At 43.0% G+C, this 21,706-nt stretch overlaps 1 protein-coding gene across 1 annotated transcript in view; it reads right to left on the bottom strand.

Annotated features, from left to right (window-relative positions):
- podxl (podocalyxin-like) overlaps positions 1-21,706 on the bottom strand; it is a 187,551-nt gene that overhangs the window by 39,152 nt on the left and 126,693 nt on the right. Inside the window, exons 3-4 of the mRNA XM_043713223.1 lie at positions 20,451-20,794; positions 15,214-15,283 (exon numbers count right to left, since the gene is read on the bottom strand). Of these exons, the coding sequence (XP_043569158.1) occupies positions 15,214-15,283; positions 20,451-20,794 (414 nt within the window). The remainder of the gene's footprint in view (positions 1-15,213; positions 15,284-20,450; positions 20,795-21,706) is intronic.

The raw sequence follows: 21,706 nt of genomic DNA, 5'->3' as shown, positions 1-21,706 counted from the left end.
TAAGCACTACCGCAGTTAGGCGGTAGTGTGGGGGTTTAATAAAAAGAAAAAAAATAAACAGAAGGTTGTTTTCCTATCTTCCTGGTGGTGGAAATTGAATAAAGATGTGTACACCTTGTGTCTCTCACTGTGTCTCACACCTGCACACACACACACCATGGGTGCTGGGGAAAAAGTAAGCACTACCGCAGTTAGGCGGTAGTGTGGCGGAAAAGAAAAAAAATAAACAGGAATGTCACACAGCATTAAAATTAAGAAAAAAAAAGAAAAAAATAAACAGGAGAGTTTCACTGTGTCTCACACCTGCATACACACAACATGGATGCTGGGGAAAAAAAAAGCACTACCGCAGTTAGGTGGTAGTGTGGGGGTTAAAACAAAAAAGAGGGAAAAAAAAGGAAAAAAAAGAAAAAAAATAAACAGAAGGTTGTTTTCCTATCTTCCTGGTGGTGGAAATTGAATAAAGATGTGTACACCTTGTGTCTCTCACTGTGTCTCACACCTGCACACACACACACCATGGGTGCTGGGGAAAAAGTAAGCACTACCGCAGTTAGGCGGTAGTGTGGCGGAAAAGAAAAAAAATAAACAGGAATGTCACACAGCATTAAAATTAAGAAAAAAAAAGAAAAAAATAAACAGGAGAGTTTCACTGTGTCTCACACCTGCATACACACAACATGGATGCTGGGGAAAAAAAAAGCACTACCGCAGTTAGGTGGTAGTGTGGGGGTTAAAACAAAAAAGAGGGAAAAAAAAGGAAAAAAAAGAAAAAAAATAAACAGAAGGTTGTTTTCCTATCTTCCTGGTGGTGGAAATTGAATAAAGATGTGTACACCTTGTGTCTCTCACTGTGTCTCACACCTGCACACACACACACCATGGGTGCTGGGGGAATAAAAAGGAAAAAAAAATAAACAGGAGCATTAGGGGTAAAAAAAAATGGGAGTGTCAGAGGTTCTGTTCACTCAGAGCTGGCTCTTGAGGGAGCTGGACCAGTGTCAAGGACTCTCCTCTTGATAGAACAAATAAACAGGAGAGTCTGGTGGTGGAAACTGAATAAAGATTCGTGCACCTTGTGTCTCTCACTGTGTCTCACACCTGCACACACACACACCATGGGTGCTGGGGAATAAATAAGCACTACCGCAGTTCGACGGTAGTGTGGGGAAAAAAAGGAAAAAAAATCAACAGGAGGGTGAGTGGTTCTGTTCAAAAAAAGATAAAAGAACAGGAGAGTCAGAGGTTTTGGTCACTCTGAGAGCTGGAAAGAAATATAAACAGGAGAGTGCTTGTCACTGGCCACTTGGGTGTTTCTTTTTATCCTGGTGGTAGAAATTGAATAAAGATTCATGCACCTTGTGTCTCTCACTGTGTCTCACACCTGCACACACACAACATGGGTGCGGGAGAATAAATAAGCACTACCGCAGTTAGGCGGTAGTGTGGGGGGTAAACAGGAGAGTTTCATTGTGTCTCACACCTGCACACACACACACACAGGGGTGCTGGGAAAAAAAATAAGCACTACAGCAGTTAGGCGGTAGTGTGGGGGTAGGAAAGAAAAAAAGGAGTGTCAAATACCCTGTTCGCTATGAGAGCTAACAAAAAATAAACAGCTGGCTCTGGGAGATTTGGACCCGTGTCAAATACTGTGCTCATGTAAATAAAGGGTGGCTTGTTGATGGGACACTGGCCTCCGTGGAGTTATTTCATCCCCAGGTCACGATTTGCTCCTCTCAACCTCCATCTGGGACCCCGGACAGCAACCTCTCAGCTGCACGGGTTTGTGAATAGTTTGCGGGTCATCAGTCATGGGACTGTCCATCCAAGTCAAAAGATGGGATGGATCCCAGTCGGTCCTGAAGGTCCATCTGCCAAAAGTCAAGGAGGGGATTATCAGGGGCCACTGCTGCATTGTGGGTAACTCCATTGTGGGGGGTTAGAGGCAGCAGCCTGTTGTTCTATCTGAATCCCAACTGTGAAGGTGTGGGGGTAAGAGGAGGGAAAATAATAGAACCTGGGAAGGAAAATTATATTGCAGGGGTAAAGGAAGGTGGTTATCAACAGTGAACATCACCCAGGTTTCAAAGGGGGTACAGTGCACGACTATATCTGGCACGTCAACTTGTTACGTTTCAGACTCGGTTGGGGTGGGGAGGAGTCGCGGAATGGGGACAGGTTGTCTGGGAACACAGGAAAGGTCAAAGCTGATGGCACTGATAGGAAGAGCAAGAAGGGGATGTGTACATTTGGGGCTTCACCAAAGGTAAGAGATTGAACCATAGAGACTCTCTGCATAGGAACGACTATTGTATCCTTCCATCATGATGTAAAGGACCATTACACAATGGAGCTGAAAATGGCTGCCATCATGACCAGCGTGGGTGGGGCTAGTGTTTCATTTGAGGAAGGAAGCCGCCTTCATCATGTTGGATTCTTAAGAGGGTTGACAGGGTAAAGGCTGAGAGGATGTTGCCCCTCACAGGAGAGTCCAGGACTAGAGTGTTTTGTCTGGCATTAGTTTAAGACTGAGATGAGGGGGAAGTTCTTCTCTCAGGGGATTGAGTGCGTTTGGAACACCTTACCACAGTGGGGTACATTTAAGAATGAGATAATTAGATAATTTATCGATCGGGGATTCAAGGGTTACAGGTAAAGGCAGGAGCGTTGGATCAACCATGATCGTATCAAATGGAGAAGCAGGCTTGAGGGGCTGAATGGCCTACTCCTGTTCCTATTTCTTGCAGCCTTAACATTACACAGACACCAACAATATAGGGTGAAAGGCACTAAAAAAGGCATCAGACAGGAGTCACCAACATGCACTGTAGCTCTAGCAGCTGCATACCTTCAAAGTTTGGACACAAGCGAGTATGAGGAAAGTAAATACTCTTGGCTAGGAGTGCAGGTGCAGGGTTAGTGAGGGTCCATTAAAATGCAACTTGGAACAGCCTCGGAGCTCCACTGCAACTTATCTAACTTTGAAACGGTGCAAGACATTTTTGGATTTAAAAACCTTGGCATCTTTTGCCTCTTTGCACCTTTTACTCCTGCAATGCCACAGCACACTAGACATTACCCTGGCTTTGCGAAGCTTCTTTGAAGGATTCCTTTAAATGTTAAGCAAACACAAAATTAATATAAATTACCAAACTCCCACATCTCTGGACAAACTTAATTAACCCTTATCCTCTCGAATAAGCACAAGTGTGACAGACCAAGTGCAGTGAGAGATTTCAAATGACTGACCCCTGAGGTTCAAGCCTGGAAATGCTGAACACATAGTGAGTCTGAGGCCAGAGTGCTGGTAATTTAAGATGGAAAAATAAACTCAACAAGATTTAAATTACACGCTCTGAAACTGAAAATGCCTCTTTCCCACACTGACAAAAATCTAAAACAAACATCCTGCATCAAAACAAGAACTCAGACTCAAATGAGCAGCTTAATCTGAGAGAATGTAAGCAGGAGTTTGATTAAAGCCTCACAGGTTATGATCCACACCGGGACTGAAGGGAAACTCTATTGTCAGGCCAGCTGCACTCTTATTCTGGCGAGAAATCCAATCTTTCCAATGACTCTGAGGCTGAGGATCAATATGGACAACTCTCAAGTCATTTGACAAAGATATCAATGATGGATAAATGCACTTTTAACACAGTCATAGAGACGTATAATACAGAAACAGACCCTTCAGTCCAACTCATCCATGCCAACTAGATATCCTAAATTAATCTAGTCCCATTTGCCAGCACTTGGCTCGTATCTCTCTAATCTCTCATTTGCCTGAAACATCGATTTCCCTGCTCTTCGGTTGCTGTCTGACCTGCTGTGCTTTGCCAGCACCAATCTAATCTTGACTCATAACCCTCCAAACCCTTCCTATTCGTATACCCATCCAGATGCCTTTTAAATGCTATAATTATACCAGCCTTTACCACTTCTTCTGGCAGCTCATTTAGTACACGGACCACCCTCTGGATAAAAAAGTTACCTCTTTGGTCCCTTTTGTATCTTTCCCCTCTCACCCTAAACCCATGCCCTCTAGTTCTGGACTCCCCCACCCCAGGGAAAAAACCTTGTCTATTTACCCTATCCATGCCCCTCATGATTTTATAAACTTCTATAAAGTCACCCCTCAGCCTCCGATGGTCCAGGGAAGACAGCCCCAGCCTATTCAGCCTCTCCCCATAGCTCAAACCCTCCAACCCTGGTAACATCCTTGCAAATCTTCTCTGAATCCTTTCAAGTTTCACAACATCCTTCTGATAGGGAGGAGACCAGAATTGCACGCAATATTCCAAAAGTGACCTAACCAATGTCCTGTACAGCGACAACATGACCTCCTAACCCCTCTACTCAATGCTCTGACCAATAAAAAAAACATACCAAATGCCTTCTTCACTATCCTATCTACCTATGACTCTACTTTCAAGAAGCTATTAGCCTGCACACCAAGGTCTCTTTGTTTAGCAACACTCCCTAGGACCTTACCATTAAGTGTATAAGTCCTGCTCTGATTTATTTTTCCAAATGGTAGCATCTCGTCATTATCTAAATTAAATTTCATCTTTCACTCCTCAGTCCACTGGCCCATCCAATCAAGATCCCGTTATAATCTGAGGGAACCTTCTTGGCTGTGCATTACTTTTGTGTTCTTTGTAACCACCTTCTGTAGAATGGATTTAATGGCAGAATTTCCAACCTGTTGCTATCACCCATCATCAGAAACCATGGGTCAGCAATTGAAAATGAGTCTTCCTGCCCCAGTTTTAACTATTGTCACTCCAGTCCTCCAGAATGGTGTGGCTAATAATTTGACTCAATGTTTGAGCTGTTGAGTGTGGATTCTTTGGATAAGAACAAGGGGAACTGGTTGAAAGCAGCCCTTGTCTTGATCCAGGCATCTGCTTTTCCACTCATTTTCCTGTTATTCTTGCCTTGAAGGTCAAGGTGGTTAAAAAAAAAAACAGGAATTGTCTTGACTACTGGGAAATGCTACACATTGGCTTCAGGACATAAATGAAGTACACATTACCGATTGGCTGAACATCATGCAAAACTCTGTCTTTTATGTGATTGGGTAACGTTGGTCCTGTTTTTGAACACAGTCTGAAATTTCAAAATAGGTTTGAGATCTACAACATCCAGGGCTAATAACAGGAAATATCTCTTCACACAAGAACTCTCTGTCCAAGAATCTGCTGAATCTTGGAGGGATATCAATGAAAATGTTAAACTTACGATTGATACGTATTTATTATGGCCGTTAAGGGTTACGAATTGGGTAAATGAGATTGAGAAGTAGATCAGCCATGACCTAATTTAACATTGGAACAGGCTCAAGGGACCAAATGACCTCCTCCTGTTTCCATGGTCTGCTTCTGCTTCTGATCTATGGGGTACACTGGCTTCGATTTTCAGGTCATCGTTGATGCTCTATGCATTGATGCTGCCCACAAATTCTCCTGTGCCTCCACCACTTTTGCCAAGATTGCTGGGGACAAGAGAAGGTACATAAAAACAGAACATGTCCCCCCTTTCCTCACCTTTTCATTGCAATACTTGCCATATTCAGATAACCTTTTAAAGCTCCAAACCTTTCAGTAGGTCAGTGGGTGAATGAGCGAATGGGTGAATGAAGAAGGTAAATGAGTGAGTAAGAGAATAAGTAAATGGATGAGTGAGTGAAATGGGTTTGAGAGTGTATGGGTGGGTGACTGGGAGGATGACTGAATGAAAAGTGCTTATGAATGAGTGAAATGGAGTAGTGGTGTTTGGGTTGTGGCATGGGGAGGGGTGGGAGTTGTGGGAAGAGGAGAGTAATTTGATTGGGAGTCAGTTGACTTCAATTCTGTTCCTCCGGTCAATCATTGGTCTATGTCAGATGTTTACGAGGGAGACATTTTCAGAGTAGGCATCCCTTGCATACCTGGTCGAAATCTGACTTTCAGCTCGATGTCAGGAATGATTCACAGAGGATCCCAGGCTGCACCAACCAGCCCAGGCAATTTCAGTGTGTGAGTGTGTGAGTGTGTGTATGTATGTGTGTGTGTGCGCGCGTGTGTGGGTGTGTGTGTGTGATGTGTGTCTCTGTGTGTGTGTATATATATAGGACCTCTATCAGCTCCTGGAGCACATCTCCTAACTTCAATCCAACCTACCAGTGCCATGGTGACTCAGTGGTTAGCATTGCTGCCTCACAGTGCCAAGAACCTGGGTTTGATTCCACCCTTGGGTGACAGTCTGTATGGAGTTTGAACATTCTCGCTGTGTCTGTGTGGGTTTCCTCCCCCAATCCACAGATGTATTGAATAAGTGGAATGACCATGTAAAAGTGTGCAGGTTAGGAGGATTAACCATAGGGAATGTAGTGGGCAGAGTGAGATGCTCTTCAGAAGGTCAGTATGGGCTGAATGGCCTGCTTCCACATTGTAGAGATTCGATGGTACATTAATTCAGATGCTAGAGACTTTCAGCCTAAGATTTTATGAGCACATTTTTTTAACAAATGGGAGCTTATATTGCCTCATTTATATGCATAAAGAAGTTCCAATGAGGTGTAAGGATATTTAAGTTAAACATTAACAGCAGAGAGTTCAAAATAACATCAAAAAGCTTTATCAATAAAATCCTTCAATTATTAATATTGTAAGAAGCATTACCTGGGAAAACAAGTTAATTTTTGGTGACCTGTGGATTTAATTCAGATGTCCGGTAGGATTACTTCTGACTGAGACTATAGTTACAGGTGGAGGTAAAAATGGTGAAGTGACAGATTTCACTCGCTTGTAAAAAATGGGAGTTGAGAATGTGTTGCTGGAAAATCACAGCAGGTCGGGCAGCATCCGAGGAGCAGGAAAATCGATGTTTCGGGCAAAAGCCCTTCATTCCTGATGAAGGGCTTTTGCCCGAAACATTGATTTTCCTGGTCCTCGGATGCTGCCTGACCTGCTGTGCTTTTCCAGCAACACACTCTCAACTCTGATCTCCAGTATCTTCGGACCTCACTGTCTCCTGTAAAAAATGGGAGGCCTATCTTCGTGGTGACCTTGTAACCTTAATGTGATTTTTTTCAGAAAAATTCTGAATTAAACTTCAAAAATAAGAGAATCCAAGACTGCCCAATTGTGTATGTGCCTTACCTTGACTGCATTCTGTGTCTTAAAAATTCCCACCGCTTTGTAAAATGTATGCAATATGATAGTTCCACACCAGAGACTTGACAAAACTGAGAGTAACAAGTCAGTGCAATACTGGGGGAGTGCTGCACTGTTGGAGAAGCCACCTTTCAGATAATATGTTCAGTCAGGTGTTCCTCTTTACCCCATGACTCTATGTTTTCCCATGTCACCTGGACAATATTTTTCCCTCAGTCCACTCTTGAAGACAGCTTCACTGGATATTTATTTCAGCATTGATTGTGGGAGCTTGCTGAGCAGAAAATTGCTGCAACAGGGACTATACTTCAAAGTGTACAACTACCTGAAGTCTTGGAAGGTGCTGTATAAATGCCAGTCTCTCTTTTAGTGTGGATAGCTGGTTGGCACTGGTGGTGGCATGACTGGTAGTGATTTCATAGAATCCCTACAATGTGGACACAGGCAATTCAGCCCATTGAGTCGATACTGACCCAGCATCCAGATCCATTTCCCTACCCTATCTCTGGGACCTGCACATCCCTCGACACTAAGGGCAATCCACTTAACCTGCCCATCTTTGGACTGTGGGAGGAAACCCATGCAGACACAGGGGGAATGGGCAAACTCCACACAGACAGTCATCCGAGGGTGGAATTGAACCCAGGTTCCTGGCGCTGAGAGACAGCAGTGTTAACCACTGAGCTGCCATGCCACCCTCAATATTTTCTTCAAGATATTCTTTGAAATTATATTTCTGAAAATTACCCTTTTAATTCTCAGGAACAGTCAAGATGAACATTACCATCTTTTACCCAGAATGCCAACCCTGCCATCTTTCCTTTATACTATCCAGGAGCTAGACTCGAGCTGTTTCCTATGAGCTCCCAGTACCAGGGCCTTGCTCAGTCTCACTGCCGCTCCTCAATGCCCTATTTCAAGGTGTCTCTTCTAAAGTTAGCCTTCACTATCCCGAGCTTGAGATTGTCATCCTGAGAGAAGTGGGACTCAGCCGGACATTTCTTGTGGTTTAATGAGAATGAATATGATAATGTGTATTAACATGAGCAGAGACTGGGGGGAAAGCCTGACACTTTCTGCACGAGGTAGAAACGTACGTGCAGATGACAATGTTGTGAGCAATATTATAAATGAGAGACTTTTCAGAAACCTACTAGATCAATCAGCAGTCACTCACGGTGAGGGGATACCATTACAAACTGCAATTCCAGCAGAGAAAAGGGCAGACAACTTTCCAATATGCAAACCAGCTCTGTTGTGGAAATAAATGACTTGGACATGATGGGCTTAGTGAATTCCCTCTGTGCTAGAATCTCTGATCCATTGGCTTATACCAGACAGTGTGTTTGAGATTTCTATTGAAAAGCTTTTTACTTGTTGCTATGACATTTTTTCAGCGTCTGGTCTGTGGTATGTGAGATCTATTTGTTTCATTACACCAGAAGCCTTGGTGTAAATGTCAATGATAAGACAGGAGAATGCTGCTGCTGCCAAATATCACCAACTGGGCAATGCAGCCTGGCATTCTTACCTTGTGGAATGATAATGCCGGGAGCAGAGAGGTCAACAGAGACTATGGTGATTCGCATGGTGATTCAATTTATTGGGAAGCAGCTGGGGAGATCAGTGGGCTGTCTGTTCCTTTCCCTATTTCAAACTGAATTCAAACACTCAAACCCATGCAGGAAATTGCTGGCATGTAAATGATTCAAAGATATGCAGGCTTGGTGGACTGGCCATGCTAAATTACACTGTGGTGTCCAGCGATGTGCAGGCTGGGTGGATTGGCCATGCTAAAGTACACTGTGGTGTCCAGCGATGTGCAGGCTAGGTGGACTGTCCATGCTAAATTACCCTGTGGTGTCCAGCGATGTGCAGGCTAGGTGGATTGGCCATGCTAAATTGTCCTGTGGTGTCCAGCGATGTGCAGGCTGGGTGGATTGGCCATGCTAAATTACCCTGTGGTGTCCAGCGATGTGCAGGCTGGGTGGATTGGCCATGCTAAATTGTCCTGTGGTGTCCAGCGATGTGCAGGCTGGGTGGATTGGCCATGCTAAATTACCCTGTGGTGTCCAGCAATGTGCAGGCTGGGTGGATTGGCTATGTAAATTGTCCTGTTGTGTCCAGCGATGTGCAGGCTGGGTGGATTGGCTATGGTAAATTGTCCTGTTGTGTCCAGCGATGTGCAGGCTGGGTGGATTGGCCATGCTTTATTACCCTGTGGAGTGCAGCGATGTGCAGGTTAGGTGGATTGGCCATGCTAAAGTACACTGTGGTGTCCAGCAATGTGCAGGCTGGGTGGATTGGCCATGCTAAATTACCCTGTGCAGTCCAGCAATGTGCAGGCTAGGTGGATTGGCCATGCTAAATTACCCTGTGCAGTCCAGCGATGTGCAAGCTAGGTGGATTAGCCATGGGAATTGTGGGGTCAAGAGGATAGGGTAGAGGCCTGGGTCTGGGTTGGATGCTGTTCGGAAGTTCGGTGCTGACCTGATGGGCTGAATGGTCTCGCTCTGCACTGTAGAGATTCTATGATCTATTCTTTGAGCATGATAGATTTTTGGATATTGAAGAAATCAAGTGTGGGTAGCGCAGGTAAAAACAGCTGAGATAGAAGATCAGCCATGTTCTTACTTAATAGTGGTACAGGTTTGGGGCTAATTGGTCTACTCCTACTATTTCTTATGTTCTCAAAAGACTTTCATCAAACATGGGTACAATGACAATGTTTAAATGACATATGGATAGATAAATAAATAGGAAAGATTTGGAGGGATATGGGCCAGGAGCAGACAGGTGGGACTAGTTTAGTTTGGGATTATGTTCAGCATGGACTGGTTGGACTGAAGGGTCTGTTTCCGTGCTATGTGACTCCATGACTCTATGAGCAATCCAGGAGCTTACCAATTCAGTAACCTAATGATTACACCATCACTCTCTAGCCTGCCAGTTTGCTTGTGTACCGTGAAAGCTGAGGATGGTCTATAATGGTGACACAGGGTTTGGGAGGAGATACCCAGACACAAGGAGGTAGAGTTAGGAGCTGGACCCTACTTCTCTTTTTCAGCTTTGCCACTAATTGACATGATTCAGCTATGTCCACCCAAGATGGTAAACAGCAAGACGGTGCACTAAAAGAAGCTGCAGTGTTACAATTCAGGTTAATAAACCAAAACATTCCATAGTCTGATTCTGAAAGCTGTGCCCATTTCTTTAAGAGGGTGATACATGGCTCATTTCGGGTTACCCTCTCTTTTGACTTGAGCTCCTTAAAGCAACAGTACTTTGTATCCTCATCAATTTCATACCATTCAGTGAAGAAAACCCATAATTGTTGTCTCTCAATTATGACCATTCATCATGTTAGTCTTACATGGTTGACTTTAGGGAAAACACCTAAACCATATTCAGGTTCACAACAGTCTCAAAAACTGTTTAACTTCTACATTAGCTTTTCATGATACCTTCCAACATGATAACTGGTGAAGTTGGATACACATAGAATCCCTAGTGTGCAAGCATCCCACCCAGTCACATCCCCCTACCCTATCGCTGTAAACTTGCTTATCTCATGGCTAATCCACCCATCCCTGAAACACTCTGTGCAATTTAGCATGGCCAATCTACCTAACCTGCACATCTTTGGACTGTGGGAGAAAACTAGAGCACTCAGAGGAAACCCATGCAGACCCTGGGAGAATGTGTAAACTCCACACAGACAGTTTCCCTGAGGGTAGAATCGAACCCAGGTCCCTGGCACTGAGAGGTAGCAGTGTTAACCACTGAGCCACCATTTGTTTGATCATTGCAAAATTTCACACAAACTGTACATCTACATCCTCATCTCTACGTCTTAACTATCTTGTAATAAAGATTCATTACTGTATCTTCTGTTTCACTTCATTCTTTGATTTCCTCTCTAAAATGTATATTCCTTCCACCTATTAAGAGACCTTGGAGTGCAGGTTCATAGCTCCTTGAAAGTGGAGTAGTGGGTAGATAGGATAGTGAAGAAGGTATTTGGTATGCTTTCCTTTATTGGTCAGAGTATTGAGTACAGGAGTTGGGAGGTCATGTTGTGGCTGTACAGGACATTGGTTAGGCCACTATTGGAATGTTGTGTGCAATTCTGGTCTCCTTCCTATTGGAAAGATGTTGTGAAACTTGAAAGGGTTCAGAAAAGATTTACAAGGATGCTGCCAGGGTTGGAGGGTTTGAGCTATGGGGAGAGGCTGGGGCTGTCTTCCCTGGAGCATCAGAGGCTGAGGGGTGACTTTATAGAGGTTTATAAAATCATGGGGGAGCATGGATAAGATATATAGACAAAGTATTATCCCTGGGGTGGGGGAGTCCAGAACTAGAGGGCATAGGTTTAGGGTGAGAGGTGCAAGATATAAAAGAGACCTAATGGTACGTGTATGGAATGAGCTGGCAGAGGATGTGGTGGAGGTACAATTGCAACATTTAAAAGGCATCTGGATGGGTATATGAATAGGAAGTGTTTGGAGGAAATATGGGCTGGGTGCTGGCAAGTGGGACTAGATTGGGTTGGGATATCTGGTCGGCATGGTCGGGTTGGACCGAAGGGTCTGTTTCCATGCTGTACATCTCTATGACTCTAAGTCAACATCCAGCTTCAAAACAGATTGACACCACCTTAGAAGTGTAAGCAACTCTGAAATAAACCCAATGGATTATTGTAGAAGTTTCACTTTCACCACTTGTTATTCCAAATTTTCATATTTGTATTTTGCAGATTACATTTAGCATTTAATTCTTCTTTTCTTGTAAAGACAATCTATTACGTGCTAAGGCAAATAGCTACACGGAGTGCAGTGGGATATCATAATATGAGCAGTGGTTGTATCTATACTGTTGGCTGGTTTGTGATAAAGAGTGACACCAATCCCATGGGTTCAATTCCCACACTGGCTGAGATTACCATGAAGGACTCTCCTTCTCAACCTCGCCACCTCGCTTGAGGCATGGTGATCCTCATGTTACACCACTACTAGTCATCTGTCACTCTTTCTCCAATGAAACAGGAGCCTTATGGTCTGCTAGAACTGCGAGGCAACTTGATCTTTATTTGTCTTGCAGGGTGCTGGACAAAGATGTTTGTTCCATTGTTAGCTCTCGTGATTTGTAAAGGGTAAATATGTGAACTGCGTGATACATGTGGATAAAACGATGTTACCTCTAATCCTCTTGTCTCGATTGGGTCTAAAGGTCTCTAAGTTTGTAGCACCCACTACTGAAACTTAACAAGAACTGGCTCTTGTTTTAATTATGTAATTTAGTGCATGATAGTAATTAGGTAGATATCACATTAATATGTTGTACAATGATTGAATTTCTGAACTTCTGAAATGCTGTTAAGCCAATAGTCAGCGTTTACCATCATTAGTCCAGTGAAACTCCCGGAGTCCACACATCTGCAGCTAAATGTAACATTCCTGAAAGTGCTGATGGTGATTCTACACTTCTCTAGAGGATGCCTTGATGAAGATCCAGCAGACCAACTATTGTAAAAACACTGAACTGTCTTGTACATTTCACAATAAAAACCTCTGAAAACAATTGTACTCTATTAAATCAGGTCCAGGTAAAGGTTTTATTGGTGTTAACTTCATATTTACAGCTAAAAAGATCATTTGGCTCTGAAAGTTTATTTTTATTTGTAGAATACCAAATTCCTCCTCTATGATGAAAGAAAATCTACATTGTTTTAGAATCATGATTTTTTTAAAAGGTTGCTGTGACATTTCAGCACCTACCTGAAGCCTATGTCCTAATGATTTATTTTTACAAGAATGCATTTTACCTCCTGCCTTGGCGACTATTTCAACACTTCAATCTGATTGGCCCATGAGTCTACCAATGGCATCACATTTTGGACACCCTATGGCTTGGTGGCAGATTCAAACTAACATTGGGAAAGGGATGAAACTCATCGGGGGATGACTACAATTTTTATTGGTGGCTATGTTCAGAGTCAGCAATGTCACTTTGCTGACTGAATTAACAAATACTTTCACCAGAAAGTATTTACGTCCTGGCAATCAAAAGGTGCATGTTCAGTGCATGCCTGATGTTTTCTGATTTAGTGCATGCTCTCGGTTATAATTCATGGCAAGTAAATAATTCCCTCATAGGCCTGAAATGTTTTGAATGAACTATTTATGCTTTACTTGTGTTGCAAGAGAAAAAACAGTGACACTTTGGATGCGAATGAAACAGCAGCAGGTTCATTTATCAGGTACTTGTTCACTTGAATTACATCCCACTGTTCTCTTAATTGGCATGTAAGTGACCTTTTATCCACAAGGTCACCAGTGGAACTTGTAGCTATCACAGTGGAAAGTCCTGCATCTCTGATTGATCACATCTGGGGCAAGTTGTACCATACTGTTGGCTTTCACCAAAGCTATATGGAACTTCAAATTCCACTTCTGATAATCTTTGACACCAGCACGACCTTTCACCTTTTACTCTGAGATGAGAGCTAACATGCTTTCAATTTATTGCATTTCGGTATGCTGACTTGGAGTCAGGCTTTAAAGTTGGAATTTAGCAGAATCTATTCATCAGCCACACTTGAGCGCTTGCTTTCCCTCCCGTGTCCTCTGGTCAAGTATCATGACAAGCTAGGAATGAGGACCGATTTACAATTTCCCTGAATAACATTAATCCTCTACCAACTTACCCACGATTATTCAGAATTGAGCAGTGGTTCAGGCACAATAAAGTCAAAGATTGGATAATTTGCTTCACTTTCTCTCCAAAGTGGTTTACACCATCTAGTGGTCTGGCTGAGAACTTGAATTTGGAAGATTCAAGAGAGAAACAATGAATCCATGGTTGTGATGTGGAGGTGCTGGTGTTGGACTGGGGTGGAAAGGCCAGAAGTCACATGACACCAGGTTATCGTCCAACTGGCTTATTTGAAATCTCAAGCTCTGCTCTGAAAGCTTGTGATTTCAAATAAACCCTGTTGGACTATAACCTGGTGTCATGTGACTTCTGACCTTGTTCATGGCTATGAACCAGGGAACCTTTTGTGGGAAACCATTACCAAGTGTAAACTTAGATCACTACCCAGCTCAACAGCTTAAGGCTTTGTCCAAACTGGACAGCAAAGAAATTCAGGAGCATTACCATGGACTTGGGCACTTCAGGACATTTATTTCTGCACTTTACTGCTGGACCAGAACTTTCTGGGATCTACATGGATCACCCTCCAGTCTGATATCTTTTCATAAATATCCAAGAATTTTTTTTAGTTAAACTTTCCATTTAAAATTCATGCCCTCCAACCAAAATTCAAAAACAACAAACGCTGAAAGAATGAAGTGGTTAATTCGAAAAGTCCATTCTCAGAATGATATAGCAAAAGAAAAAGGCCATTAAGTCAATTGTTTCTGGTCCAGCTCCTTGAACAAGCATGTTCTGCTCCCTCCTGCTCATTCCCTGCAACTCTGCACAGTTTTCCCTGAGTATTTATCTTTTTAACTTTATTTCATGAACACGTTTCTGAACCTGCTCAGTTTCCATCCCATTCATCCTAACACCCAGTACAACCTGAAGATACAGGTCTTTCTGCTATAATGTGACAACTGTGTTTCTCTGCAATATGGCGTATAGGAAGTCACACTGTTGAAAACTGTTACAGACAATTGCATTATGGAAGATCGCTAATAGAAAATTGCTATACCTGTTCAGCACAAAGTTTGGTTATCCAAACAGCATCCACAATTTGTCAATCGCATTATGGCCAATTCATGCTGACGAAATGCGTGCTATAGCAGAACAATCTGTAATCCCATTTTACCAGTGACTTTGGATCAATAATTCCTGAGGTTTTCCACCATTGGAGTTGTTATCTTTAGACCAGTTTTGAGTCAACTGTATAATAATGGGTGGATATTGATTGCGCCAATTTGTCAATAACTGCCTTATCGATGACTTACAGGATGGGGAGTTGGATGGATCATGAACCTTTATTATTAAGCAATCATTATATTCCTATCTGAAATGTACACAGAATTACTTACGCAGCTGATAATCTCATTAAACTCCAGGTAGTCATCTCCCTCGCTGCCTTCAGGCCCACAAAAGACCTGGAAAACAGATATTGTACATACCAAATGTCAAGGCAGGCTTGTTCAAAATATATTTTAACATTAAAAAAACATTCTCCGCGGGATAGCATGTCAGAGGCCAATACCATGAGAGTCTTCAGATAAAGCATCAAATACTAGGACCAAGGCAGATGGAACTTATTCAGACACGGAAACGTAGGAAACTAGAGCAAGAGTAGGTCTTTGAAGCTGTTCTGCCATTCAGTATGATCTTAGTTGATCATCCAATGCAGTCCCCTGTTCCCGCCTTCTCCCCATACCCTTTCATCCCTTCTGCCCTAAGACTATATCTAACTCTTTATTGAAAACATTCAATGTTTTGGCTTCAACTGCGTTCTGTGGCAGAAAATTCCACAGACTCACTACTCTCTGGGTGAAGACATTTCTCCTTACCTCAGTTGTAAATGACCTACCCCACATCCTTAAACTGTGACTGACGGCTCTGGACTCCCTGGTCATTGAGAATATCCTTCCTCCATTTACCGACAGACACCATTTCAAAATCATCATTTCTGATTTTTTTATATAATGATTTGTTTTTAAGTTTTATTTATGGTGATGTAACAAAGCATGCAACAATTTGGAAGGTGGAGAAATGGATCAAAGCAGAGGAGTTATTTCTGCAGTATAAGCAGAATAAGTTGGAAAAATTTGAACCTGAGACTCTGCATTGTCACTACTGATGGGGGTATGTAACTGGAATGTGATGTGTTTACTGAGGTAGTTATCCTAACCCTAACCCTATCGCAGGTTCCATTATAAATATAAATGTATGACATAAAGACATAGAAAAATGTGACAATATCATGATACTGGTATTATCATGGTAAGAGGGATTAAATGTTTTTGAAAGATTTACAAATATTATTATATTGGAGATTGCAAGATAAAGCTTAATGGGTAAATGCACCATCCTGAGTGGTGGTGAATAACACAGGACCTTGTCTGATTTGGAGTAGCAGCAGACAATGCTACAACTGTTAAGGAGACTGTTTGTGTTCCACCTTCTTTGCTGGGCGTACTTGTGTGTGGACTTTGTATCAGTCTTGCCTGATTCAAGGAACCGTTCACAAATTGTTCACATTTCCCATTACCACTACCCCTGTTATTATTAAATAAAAGGGTAAAGACTGAATCTGAGAACCTGACGGGAATCACTGTCCTGGTGGTTCTCTTGGAGACCACGGTGGAGATTCTCCTTTCTTCAGTCACATCTAAAGGAAATGATTTTGCATCAAGTGAAGAAATAGAGAGAGTTAAGAAGTTTGATTGAACAGTTAAGAATGTTGTGCATTCATGACTAGACCATAATAGAGTCATAGAGATGTATAGCATGGAATCAGACCCTTTGGTCCAACCCGTCCATGCCGACCAGATATCACAACTCAATCTAGTCCCACCTGCCAGCACCCGGCCCATATCCCTCCAAACCCTTCCTATTCATATACCCATCCAAATGCCTCTTAAATGTTGCAATTGTTCCAGCCTCCACCACATCCTCTGGCAGCTCATTCCATACACGTACCACCCTCTGTGTGAAAAAGTTGACCCTGAGGTCTCTTTTATATCTTTCCCCTCTCACCCTAAACCTATGCCCTCTAGTTCTGGACTCCCCGACCCCAGGGAAAAGACTTTGCCTATTTACCCTATCCATGCCCCTCATAATTTTGTAAACCTGGAACTGACTACTGTGATGAAACTTTCTATTGTCAAGAATGTCTTGAGAGCAAATAAACAAAACAGTTTAATTAAATTCAGAGAAATGCTGACTCAAGTTTCCAGCCGTGGGTGACCCAGAAGATATGACACTATTCCTTTTTAACATATTATTGGTGGAAAAGGATATTAAAATTAATCCTTTTTGCGGGGATACTAAGAACATAAAAAGGGTGGTTAATTGTGCCTCAGCTGCTGGAACATTTACGTTGATTAAAGTTATGGAAAATGGGGTGTATTTATTCAATACTCTAAAGGAAATCCTATAATAGAAGCAATGTAAGAAAATTCTACTGCTTGAATGGATAACTGCTCTGTTTTCGACAATGCATAAAGGAAGATGGTTGAGTATTGACCCTGCTGATACGAAAGAAATGTTGGCAGGAAAAAAGAATTCCAAATAAGGTGGGTTAACATAGGTCAGTAGTTGTCACCTAAAAGGTGCTGACTCCAAGAAAGTAGTTGAGCAGATAATGAATTCTATCTTCGGGTGTTGTGGCATAGTGGTTATACTGGGGGAAGGAGGTCTAGATTACAATGCCAACTCAGGATATAATGGTCACAAAAGGTGTGCCAACAATTTCTTTTTAATGTGACTTTCTTTCCTGAATTGCACGCTTGTAAAGTTAAGCGTTCTGACAGAGAGGGAATGGAACATTTCCGCAACAGACACTGACCTCAGTCATCAGCTAATTCTAATGTTTAGTTTAGCATTGTTAGTGCCAGGTTCTGTGCTAGGTGGATTAGCCATGGGAAATGCAGGGATAGGGTAGGGTGCTGGCTCTGGGTGGAGTGCTCTTCAAAGTGTTGGTATGGACTCAATGGGCCGAATGGTCTGCTTCCACACTGTAGGGATTCTGTGACTCCTTTTGAAATAAAGGCCAAAATTCTATTTGCCTTCTTGTAACTTGAATGCCAGCTTTTTGTGATTTACGCACAAGCATTCCCAAATCCTTCTGTGCTGCAGATTTCTGTAGTCTCTCTCTATTCATATAATATTCAGTTCCTATTATAGTATCATCACATTATATTCCATCTGCCAAACTGCTTGCCCACTTGTTCACCCTGAGTACACCCCTTTGTCAGCTCTGTGTGTTATCCTCACCGCTACTTTTGTGTCATACTTGGTGAGAGTGTGTTCACCTTTCTCATCCCAGTCTTTAGTTTCAGCTTTTCCACTGGTCAGACAATCGATATGCCAGCCTAGATCAGAGTTGCATAGGAACATGCTTTGAACCAGTGGCACTAATAGCAGATGGTTTGAACACACTGAATGAGGCCATCGATCAGTGTCAAAATCTGTTTTATGTCATGGAATCATGGACAAAATGGATTGACATTTCCAGCTATCATTCATAATAGGTTTTGTTTTGACTGCACAAAATATTATTCTTGCAAAAGGTGGCATGGCCAGATCATAAAAACATCTCGTTAGGTCTGACAGACAATAAGACCACAGATGTACAAGTAGAAATAGGCCATTCAGCCCATCGCATCTACTCTGCCATCCAATGAAATCGTAGGTGATCTGATATTCCCCAACTCCATTTTCTTGCCTTTCCCTTACAAATTAAGAAAACTGTCTATATCAGCCATGAATATGCGAAATGACCCAGCCCCACTGTAGTAAAGAATTCCTCAGATTCACAATTCTCAGAAGAAATGGGTGTCCCTCTATTCTAAGATTATGCTCTCAGGTTGGTTCTCCTACAAGTGGCAACAATTTCTCCGTATGTATCCGAATAGGACCCCATGAATCCTGTATATTTCAATAAGGTCACCTCTCATTCTTCTCAAAGTACCGATCAAATCTACTCAATCTTTCCTCATAAAAATGTCCCTCCGTAGCTGGGATCAGTACAATGAATCTTCTCTGGAACTGCCTCCAATACCATTATATCTTTTGTTAGACCAGGGTGCAAAACCATTCACAGTATTATAGTTCAACTAGAGCCTCGTATAGTTTTAGCATGAGTTAATAATTTTTAACTCATGCACCCCCAACTACACCAGAAGCTGACCTGACAACCACCTGGGATCCGACTCCTTTCTCCATTTATACTGTAGGTGGCACGGTGGCTCAGTGGTTAGCACAGCTGCCTCACAGCGCCAGGGACCTGGGTTCGATTCCAGCCTCGGGCCTCTGTCTGTGTGGTGTTTGCACATTCGCTCTGTGGCGTTGGGTCTGGATGGAGTGCTCTTCGGAGTGTTGGTGTGGACCCAATGGGCCGAATGGCCTGCTTCCACACTGTTGGGATTCTATGATTCCTTTTGAAATAAAGGTCAACGTTCTATTTGTCTTCCCTTAACTTGTATGTCAGCTTTTTGTGATTTACAAACAAGCATTCCCAAATCCTTCTGTGCTGCAGATTTCTCTAGTCTCTCTCTATTTAAATAATATTCAGTTCCTATTATATTATCATCATATTATGTTCAATCTGCCAAATTGTTTGCCCACAAGCTTAACCTGTCTACATCTTTCTGTCGACTCTGTGTTATCCTCATTGTTACTTTTGTGTCACACTTGGTGAGAGCGTGTTCACCTGTCTTATCCCAGTATTTAGTTTCAGCTTTTCCCCCTGGTCAGATATCTAAACCTAGATCAGAGTTGTACACGGACACCCTGAGGATCTGGCTGGAAAACTGAATTTTCCGCTAAGCAGTTCCTATACTCCTGGGCCTCGCCAGAAGTCTCCTTTGAAATTGAAGACTTTGGAGGGTTCCTATGAAATTAACTATAATAGCTACTCAGGAGAAGTCACAGTTTAGTCTTAAGTCCTGACGAGCTGTTTAGCAGACCCCACGTTTAACTCATGCACCCTCAACTACACCAGAAGCTGACCTGACAACCACCTGGGATCCGACTCCTTTCTCCACACTTCCAAATAGAGTCCCTACAGTGTGGTACAGGCCCTTTGGCCCAGCTAGTTCTTACCGACCCTCTGAATAGTAACCCACCCATTCCTCTAATCTATATTTACCCAACTAATGCATCTAACCTACACATCCCTGAACACTATGGGCAATTTAGCACGGACAATTCACCTAACCTGCACATGTTTGGACTTTGGGAAGAAACTGGAGCACCTGGAGAGAACTCACACAGACAGAGGGAGAATATGCAAACTCCACACAGATAGTCGCCCAATGCTGGAATAGAGTCTTGAGTCCCTGGCACTGTAAGGCAGCAATGCTAACCACTGAGCCACCTGATCGGACACCCAGGATTCAAACCGCCCAGGACCTGATTTCCATTCAGCCTTTCTGGACACCCTCCCTCCCCCTGCCACCCATCCCATCACTGTGTGAGAACTTGCCAATCCTTGGTAATATCGGGCCAATCAACATCTAGAATGAAGTGGAAACTTTCAGCAAGAAAGGTGAGTTTGTGTCAATGTTGACAGTGGACTCCAGCACTTCTGTGTTTTACCTCTATAGTTATGTTTGTATCATTTCTCTGCACCACTGTAATCACAATGTCCTGTGCCTCTGTGGATGTAGATTCGCTTTTCGATTCGGTTGTTGGAATATTTGTGGAAGTATTTGTGGAAAACCCTTCAGTCGATGTATTTTGCAATGCGGTTTCATTAGTCTGAGGGCCAGCTGTTGTTGCTTGTATGACTGTGATGTCTGCGGCTGTGCTGCTGAAAGATGTTGATTCGGATGTCTCAGGAGTTTGCGTTGAACTCAGTGCGACCTGGCCAGAATCTGCTGCTGCTGTTGTGTCATTCGGACCGGTAGTGGTACTTTGTATGCTCGTGATGTTACTGATTTCTGCAAAGACAGGTTTAGAATTTTTTTAAAAATCACCATTTTTATGATCATGTCCTATGCCTCTAATCTAATTTGCACTGGAGGAATGATTTAATATTAGGATCAAGATTTACAACGTGGCTTTCCAGGTGTTAAGCTTTGCTCTGTTGAGTCTGCCCATCTAGGGTTGAGTTGATTAGATTAGATTACCTACAGTGTGGAAACAGGCCCTTTGGCTCAACCAATTCACACCAAATCTCCGAAGAGTATCCTACCCAGACCTATTTCCCCTCTGACTAATGCAGGTAACCTACGGGCAATTTAGCATGGCCAATTCACCTAACCTGCACATTTTTGGACTGTGGGAGGAAACCGGAGCACCCGGAGGAAACCCACGCAGACACGGGCAGAATATGCAAACTCCACACAGACAGTCACCCATGGCTAGAATCGAACCTGTGACCCTGGTGCTGTGAGGCTGCAGTGCCTCTGAGCCACTGAGCCACTGTGCCGCCCTTAACAGGAGCACCCAGAGGAAACCCACACAGACACAGGGAGAATGTGCAAACTCCACAGTCCACCCAAGGCTGGAATTAAACCCAGGTCCCTGGCATTGTGAGGCAGTAATGTTAACCACTGAGCCACCGCGCTGCCCTATAGGTCCTGTCAATAACAGAATTTTGCAATTATCAGTCTTCCTTTCACAGCGCACTGTTACCTGGAGATTCCTTTGAACTGTAGTTTAATTGGTAACATAGGTAAAAACAATGACTGCAGATGCTGGATTTAACCAGATTCTGGATCAATGGTGCTGGAAGAGCACAGCAGTTCAGGCAGCATCGAGGAGCTTCAGCAAAATTGACGTTTTGGGCAAAAGCCCTTCATCAGGAATAAAGGCAGAGAGCCTGAAGCGTGGAGAGATAAGCTAGAGGA

The sequence above is a fragment of the Chiloscyllium plagiosum genome, chromosome 23 (assembly GCF_004010195.1).
Source record: "Chiloscyllium plagiosum isolate BGI_BamShark_2017 chromosome 23, ASM401019v2, whole genome shotgun sequence".
Taxonomy (NCBI): Eukaryota; Metazoa; Chordata; class Chondrichthyes; order Orectolobiformes; family Hemiscylliidae; genus Chiloscyllium; species Chiloscyllium plagiosum.
The sequence above is the reverse complement of the archived record's forward strand: the minus strand, read 5'-3'. Positions and strand labels throughout refer to the sequence as shown.